General features: G+C 53.0%; 1 protein-coding gene across 3 annotated transcripts in view; it reads left to right on the top strand.

Moving 5' to 3' along the window:
* Gramd1a (GRAM domain containing 1A) overlaps positions 1–8,185 on the top strand; it is a 26,616-nt gene that overhangs the window by 3,037 nt on the left and 15,394 nt on the right. The window contains exon 1 of one of the 3 annotated variants that reach the window (XM_021197120.2): positions 1,590–1,923. The exons of 1 other annotated variant lie outside the window; for it this stretch is intronic. In XM_021197120.2, coding sequence (XP_021052779.1) covers positions 1,916–1,923 — 8 coding nt within the window. In that variant the 5' untranslated portion in view covers positions 1,590–1,915. Of the gene's footprint in view, positions 1–1,589; positions 1,924–8,185 lie in introns of those variants that run through there. One more of the 3 variants, XM_021197130.2, reaches the window with a different exon arrangement.

Here is an 8,185-nt window from a genome sequence, read left to right as displayed (position 1 = left end):
TAAAAAAAAAAAAAAAAAAAAAAATCCAACCAAAATGACCAACCATCCACCGAAGTCCTGAGTGATCTTTTTGATATGCAAATTTGAGGGCAATAGCATTCCATTTAAGTACTTTAATGACTTCCATTGTCCTGAGAAACAATTCAAAACCTTTAAAGAAATTAATGAGACTTTTTATGCATACTGAGCCTCTTATGATGGTGGGGACACAGATGGCCATTATACACTTTTATTTGAAATGAATATTCACTAAGTCAAAATGTAAAAATTTCTGGGGTTGGTGGTTCCTGCCTGTAATCCCAGCATTTAGGAGGCTGAGGCAGGAAGTTCATAAATTCGAGCCCTGTCTCAGCTATATACTGAGGTTTGAGGCCAGCCCAGGCTACATAATGAAATCCCGAACCTCCCTCCAGCCCACCCACCAGCCCTCACCACCAAAGTAAATGTCTTTCTAAAAGTAAACAAGCTATGGAAGTATAAAAAGAGCAAGGGACACAGAAAGATGGAAGGCAGCCATGCAAGAAGAGCGAGCCTCGTCCTGCGGAAGGGATAGCAGTGCAAAGGTCCTGAGGCTGGAGGCCGGTGGGATGAGCAGGGGGTAGGTTGAACCTGGGATAATCAACCCGGAGGCTAAGGAGGAGCCATTTAGACAGACAGGTGGAAGGGGCCCAATCAGGAGAGCTCTGGACACCAAGGTGAGCACCTTTTTTTTTTTTTTTAAACAAGGAATGAGGTGGAGCCAGGGTAGGGTTTGAAGCCAAGAGGCCTCTGGCTGGACTTGGCGACTCACAGGGCTGTAAGTGGTAACAGAGTCGGGTAGGAATGGAAACCAAACAAGGTGGAACTGGGTCTACTGTAGCTGGACAAGAGGCTGAAGGCCGGAGAGGGGTGGGGAGAAATCCCTGGGCTGGGTCCCAAAGCCAGAGGCTCATTCACCTTGTGTTCTCCAGCAAGGACGACAACCACGCCTGGCTTGCAGAGGTGGGTGGGTGCAGGGCTGGCTGGCACAAGAACTCGTCCTACACTGCAATGTATGGTCATTTCCCGTCCTGAGGCTCGCTCGGCAGGCTTCCCAGTATCAAAAGCGCTGATGAGCCCTGCCCCTGTGCTGTTCTGGGGGAAACCCCTTGCCTGGGAGCAGGGGGCTCCCCAGGCCTGAGGGACTTGCCCAAGCTCACCCAGCACTGCTAGGAGCCGGGTGGGCTGGAGTCTGACGTGGTCTGCACGGTTAGGCTGGGGAAGTCTCCACACACGCGCGCGGAAAAGTGAACGCTTCTAAGGCAGGAACTGAGGCTCAGAGGCTGGGTGGGGAGAGCGGGAAGAGGCTTTCCACCCTCCAGCTGCGGTTCCCCCCACCCCCAGACTTCCGCCCCAGGCCAGTTCTTCCCAGCATCAGCTGTCACCCACCTCCATCCCACTTCTCAGAGACTCTTCTGGGTCCTAGGGGAGAAGCCCAGGGTGTTTAGACTTGTTTGCTCATTTGTTGTGAAGACAAATTCTCACTCTGCATTCCAGTCAGGCCTGGACTTCACTATGTAGCCCAAGCTCGCCTCGAACTCACGGCAATCCTCCTGCCTCAGCCTCTGGGATGTGAGGCGTGCGCTATCACGCCCCGCCCAAGCTGCTCATTTTAAATAAAAATTTTCTTCTGTCCCCCAACGGGACTCTTTCCCCAGCCATCTAGGCCTAGGCCCGCGCTCGCGTCCAGGTCCCCCTCCCGGCGGGGGCGGCGCCGTGACGCGCGGGGCGGGAGCAGGAAGGGGGTGTCGCTGACGCCGAGGCGGCCTCCGGCGGCTCCGGCCTTTTGTGCGGGTGGCAGGGTCCGGTGGAGGTGGCGGCCGAGGCAGGCGAGGCCCGGGAGGCCCATCTCAGCGCAGCCGGCCGGGTCCTGCCCTGCAGCCGGGGCGCCGCATCCATGTTCGAGTAAGCACCGGGCCTCGGGGTGGGAAGCGGGGACGGCGGTGCGATCGGGCTGCGGCAGGGGGCCGGAGTGGGGTTCCCAAGCTGGTGCATGTAGGAGCGACCCCGCTGGGGACCAGAAGGGGTACACGTGTCTCGGGTGCGAGAGGGATTGCAACCTGGCGGCGAGACCCCAAGCTTGGGGCGTCACTACCGGCCTGGGACGCGTAATGAGCAGCGGGGAGCTCCTCTAGGCCTGGATCGTTCCCCTTCGGGGAGCCCTGACCCGACACCCAGATGAAAGGACCGCGAGCAGCCCCACCCCCCATCCTCAGGACTGGGCAGGCCCCGCAGATCCTCCGGTCGGTGGTCCCCGTTTGTCGTGGGGGCTGGGGAGAAGGAGCTTCTTTGAGCCTGAGATCTCGGCGGGGTGGGGGTCGTGTGTGTTCTGCCCCCCGCCCCCGCCACTCCTGCTTGGTCACCTGTGCCTGCGGGTTTCCGTTTGTGACTGTGCTCAAGGTGGTGTATGTGGGGTGTGTGTGTGTGTAACAGCTGGGATCCTTTGGGGCAATGTTGTCTGTTATGTTGTCTGTTGGGGCTGTCTGTATGTTATCTATCATCTTATGTGTGATGGCCACCAACCAGGTCGAGTGCATCTGGGGCTATTGGGCCCACCGTGGTTGTGTGTGAGGCATGTCTCATTTACTTTGTGGCACCGTGTGCAAATCACACATTCTGAGCTTGTGCCTCTTTGTGACTTGTACAGCATTCTGCTTCAGTCTCTTGGCTGGCTGTGCCTATAATTCACCATGAATTACGTCTTCGAGTTACCTCCGTGAGCTCTCATTGTGATTTTAGTATGTGTGCATGTGATTGGGGCTCGGCTGTTGTGCGCCTGACATCCACATTTGGACGTCTTTTGGTTCCATGAACAAGTAGAAATTGCATGTGTCTACCGGTGACAGTGTGGTGTCACTGGGCCCTGTGGGTGGCTCATTTACCTCTGGTTCCTTCTGTGGGAAAGTTCCAGTGTATCCAAATGTGGCATTGTCGCATGCCTTGGGTGTGTGGGGGAGGTTGTCTCTCTCCCAGACCCTTTGTGGCTTTGTCTGTTGAAAGAGACAGAGACCCCTTGTGGTTTTCTCCACCGAGGACCCTCCCTCCTGGGATGTTGGGTGTAACCTTAACTGCTTTGTAAAGCCTGCCCCCTCCTCATGCTGACCTTTCAATATCTGGCAGCTCATTGTTCCCAAGTCCCCCTTGTCTATGGGAATGTCAGGGCTCTCTCACCTTGACAGCTGATAATTCCGTTCCCTGACCCTCACTCACCCTGGAGAACTGGCTCTTGCTTTGTTTTCTCTGCCTGGTGAACACCCTGCAGTTAGAGGGATGTATAGGTGGGTATGGTGACTTACCTTCCCATAAGAATGCATGTCTGGGTCACTGGGTCCCATGACTAGGTGACGTGTGAATAGTTTTGTTGTGGTTTTTGCTGTTTGTTTTGGTCTTCAGTGTCTCTGTAAGACTTTCTCGTGGTTGTATATGTGAAGCTGATTTATGTTGGACTTACTGTGTTTCTCTGATTCTGGGATGCTGTGTGACTGTAGCATATTTGTGACGTGTGTGTGTGTGTGTGTGTGTGTGTGTGTGTGTGTGTGTGTGTAAAACGTCCTGGCAGTCGCGTATGAATTTGACAAACTTACAATGCTGTGGTTGTTTATACTTCTGTATGTGTGACACTTATGTATGTTCTGACACTTCTGTATGTGTGAAAGGCAGACAGACAAGCTGGGAGAGACTTCGTTCACCTGCAGGCCAGTTTGCCTGGGACCCTCTGCGTCCCCAGCCAGCTTTCCCACTCCCACACACCTGTGTGTGCTCCTGCCCCTCTGTGCTGAGGCAGATCCTGAGGCCCAGGAAGCCAGAGCATCTGCACAGTGAAAACACCATTCTCTTCTGAGTCTCCGCCCCTTAACGGTCCTCCTCTCGCCACTCTGACCCCTCCCTTCACTCTCCCAGGACTGGCTGGCTGGCTGGCTGGCTTGAGCCACCTCTCTGCTACCAGCCCTTGAGAACTTCCTCTTTGTCTCATCCAAGAGCAAGGGGGATGAACTTGGCTTGTCTGTGCCTTCACCCTGCCCTCGAGTGAACCTGGGGCTTCAGAATCCGTCAGGCGAGGTGAGAAGCGACCACAGGAACCCCCCTGGCTTTCTGCTCTCTAAAAACATGCAAGGTGGGCTGGTGAGATAGCTCAGTGGGTAAGAGCACCCGACTGCTCTTCCGAAGGTCCGGAGTTCAAATCCCAGCAACCACATGGTGGCTCATAACCATCCGTAACGAGATCTGACTCCCTCTTCTGGAGTGTCTGAAGACAGCTACAGTGTACTTACATATAATAAATAAATCTTNAAAAAAAAAAAANTTNAAAAAAAAAACATGCAAGGTGGCCTAGGGTCTTCAGGTCTGCGTTGGAAGCCCACGTGTCCTCAGTTCTGCTGGCAGCTCTCTGTTCTCAGACCTGCCAGCCTCCTTCCTGGCCCTGAACTTGATGCTCTGAGAGAGTCCAGCACTGTCTCCTCCACACTTCACCAGCTCTGTTCTTTGTCCCCAGCCCTTGGCCTCAGTGAGCCTGCCCAGCTAAGCCCTTTGCAGTCAGTCTGGCTCACTTAAGAAACCCTCTCTGCTCCTAATTATTCTGTCAGAATTCAATGTGCATCAGATTTTAAGTTGAGGCTTCTGATGCGGGAGGTGGGGGTGGGGAGGTGGAGATTTACATTTGAGTTTTGTTTCTCTTTTGGTTTGTGGCAGTCCCGGTGATGGGCTCCAGAGCTTTGTATATGCAAGGCATATCCCCCAGCTTCTGTTGGGCGGATTCTACTGATCCACATGCCCAGCTCCTCACTGGTGATATCTCTCAGCAGTCTACTGGCGAGCCACGCCCCCAGGCCCTCATCACTGGGTTCAGGGCCCTTTAGCTACACATCTCCAACTCTGGAGTCCTTAAGACAGACTCTTGCTATGCAGCCTATGCTGGTCTCAAACTCCGAGATCCTCCTGCCTCAGCCCTGGAATACTGATTTAACAGGAGTGACTCAAGGCCTCTGGATGAAATCTGTGTTTCAAACAGGTTCCTGGTGCTGTTGGTGGGGTGTTCGGGGCGGGGGGCTGTGCTGACAGGTTCCTGGTGCTGTTGGTGGAGTGTTCGGGGCGAGGGGGGACTGTGCTGAGCTTTACAGCAAAGGCAGATGTCAGAGGCCATGGTTTTCATTTCTGTGGATTTATTTGCTTATTTATGTATTATGTATGTATGTATGTATGTATGTATGTATGTATGTATGTATTTATGTGGTTGGTGATCTGGCTCCCTGCTTAGTGCAGCCAGGTAGCTGGGACCTGCTGTTCACAGTGTCCCCGCTGTGTCGTGTGTATGTTTAGACAACGGTAGGAAGGTCTAGAGCACCAGCTGAGGTCCCTCCAGGCTCCGCATAGCTTCTTGAACAGTTCCAGGAAGGTGGGTGGCAGAAGTGTCCCTTTGATTTCTGAAGCTATGCACAGGGGAAGCTGTCGTACATTGCTTTTTTGTCCCTTTGTCTTACGTATCATTTCTTTTCCACTCAGCCTGAGGAGGTAAGAAAACCAGGTGAAAGTGAGGCTGGGGATGGTGTAGACGCCACCCCAAGGCTCTGAGGCTGCAAGCCTTTAAGTCCTTTGAATCCGGGCTCTGGGAGGGAGCAAGCAAGCCTGGTCACTTTGCTCATGCCACGGTGGTGCCTGCTCATGGGCACCTGCTAGGCGAAGGGGAGAAGGGTGGGGAGCCAGGGGGACAGCGTGTTCCTGGTAGATGCTCTGAGGACAGAGAAGGTGAGGGGCATCGGCAGAGGTCTGTGTGATTTCACATGGAATGTGGAGACATGTCTGTCGAGCATGGCAGGGTTCGGAGGGAGTTCTGCCTACATCCAGTGGGAGAAGGGCGTGTGGACAGAGGGAAGAATGAAGGCAGGAGCTGGAGAAGATGGAGTTCCCATGATGAGGGCCAGGGAAGGGTCAAGGGCTTTCCTGGGATAGGAGGGTGGCCTGACAACCAGGAAGTCTCTGGCCTGCTCAGTGTGGGAATAGGCTTTCTCGGGCTGTAAGTTGGGACAGACTGAGTTCAGACACCAGAGTATGGTGACTGTGGAGAGCCACAGTGGCCCAGGCCACTGTTGATGCCCTTTTATTTAGTCACATCATTTAAAAAAATGACTTGACTTTATAAGAATCACATGACTTCTCTCTCGCACCCCATCAAAGCAGGGCTGGGGCAGAGCAGGAACTAAGAAAGCTCTCAGGCGTGTCCCCAGAAGCCCATAGAGCTGTCATTGGGTTGACTGCTGCGCCAGCGGGTTATCGGAACCCACAGAAGGCAGAGGGGTGCACTAGAGTCTTGAAGTGTTGTATAATATTTGCAAGGTCCAGGCATGGTCATGTGGCCTGTAGGTGACTCTTTAGTGACTTCTTGGTGTGACTGCAGAAGCAACACCAGGAAGGCATGATGGCACAGGGCTGTTCTACCTCAGAATGCTCAGGCAGGACAACCAAAAGTTCAGTCCCAGTCTAGACTACTGAGTAAGTTCAAAACCAATCTGTACAGTTTATTGAGAGACCCTGCCTCCAAATAAAAAGTAAAAGGGGGTCTGGGAAGTGGCTCAGAGGTAGAGCCCCTGCCTAGAATCTCCAGTGAGGGGCTGGGGCCGTGACTCAGTGGTAGAGCCCCTGCCTAAAATCCTACAGTGAGGGGCTGGGGTGTGGCTCAGTGGTAAAATATCCACTAAGCATATATCAGGTTCTAGGTTCAATTCCCGGCTCAGCAAAAAAGAAAAAAAAAAAAAAAGTTGCAGAGCAAAGAAGAATATGAACTAAAGATTATATGGGGGAGACATGTTTGAAGAAACTTCCCGGGGGAGCGGAGATGGCCTAATGGGTAAACATGCTTCACTAAACCCAGCCACCCATGTTGTATTCCCGGGATCCACATGGTAGAGGGGGACCAATTGCTGAAGAAGTTCCTGAAAGAGGAGATAGCACTCATACTCCAAAACAGATCTGTGTACTGAAGTTATAACCCTTCACAGAAGCCGCTGTGCCTCCCTCCGCCGGAACGCCTCGGTTTCCACTGTAAAGCTGGACTGTCCTGGGCCCAAGCACACAGTGTTTTTGAGCAGCAATAAAATCAATCACTCAGAGTGTTTGACAGAATCCTGATAAGAAGTCAACAAAGATGTCCTTTAAAGTCCCCGTCTCTCACCCCCGCCGCCCTTATGGCAGTCGGTGTTTGCCTAGTTACCAGAATGTTCTGTTTGCTTAATGTCCGCCTCTGGCAGGACGTTAACTCGCCAGAACCAAGCCGTACTTCAGGCCTCTGTTAGTGCTGGGCGCAGCCAGATCAGGGCTGTTCATTCAGTGTCACAGTGTTTATAAGCATTAATTATGGGCCCTGTCTCTAGGTGCTAAGGACACAGACATCAACCAAGACTTCCTCCAGTTCACAGTTTAGGGCAGGCAATAAAGAAACTGTGTAAACAAATGAACAGGGTGAGTGGAGGTAGTGTGGGTGAGTCAGGAGGAGGGAGGGAGGGAGAGAAGGAGGGACCTCTTTCAGACTGAGGGACCTTGGAGGAGGAGGGCTGAGGATGAATAAGGTGGAGTCCGTTATGCTGAAGCTGTGGGTGGGCTTGTCGGATGGAGGGGACCACAGATGCAGGGTGTGATCCTAGGAGCTTAAAGAACAAGAGGAGGCTGGGACAGAAGAGGGGTATGAGGCCAGGGAAATAATGAGACCTGGTCACATCGAAATCAGACTTGATTTTCGTCTGGAGCGAGGGACAGCCAGAGTAGGACTTAGAGAACCCAGAGCTGATTCAGCTAGCTGGTCACCAGCTTCCTGGGCTGCAAGTGAGGAGAGACTGAGGCAGAGATAGCAGTAGAGAACTAGAAGAAAGTTTGTGTGCCATCTGTGTGGAAAGGAATGGAGGGTGGGATGGGGAGACGCAGTAGCGAAAGATGGAAGTTTTAGAGGTGGTGTCGGTGGGCGTCATGGACAGATTAGAGTTGAGGAAAGGAAAGACACTTAGGCGCTTTGGGGCTGGAGACATGGCTCCTGGTGGCTACGAGCCTATACTGCTCTGTAAGAGAACCTGAGTTCAGTTCCCAGTACACATACAGTGACTCACAACCACCTATAACTCCAGCTCCAGGAGCTATGGTGCCCTCTTTTGGTCTACACTGGCACTGCACATCTGTAGTGTAC

This window comes from Mus pahari, chromosome 1, assembly GCF_900095145.1.
Source record: "Mus pahari chromosome 1, PAHARI_EIJ_v1.1, whole genome shotgun sequence".
In the NCBI taxonomy this organism is placed as follows: domain Eukaryota; kingdom Metazoa; phylum Chordata; class Mammalia; order Rodentia; family Muridae; genus Mus; species Mus pahari.
The sequence above is the reverse complement of the archived record's forward strand: the minus strand, read 5'-3'. Positions and strand labels throughout refer to the sequence as shown.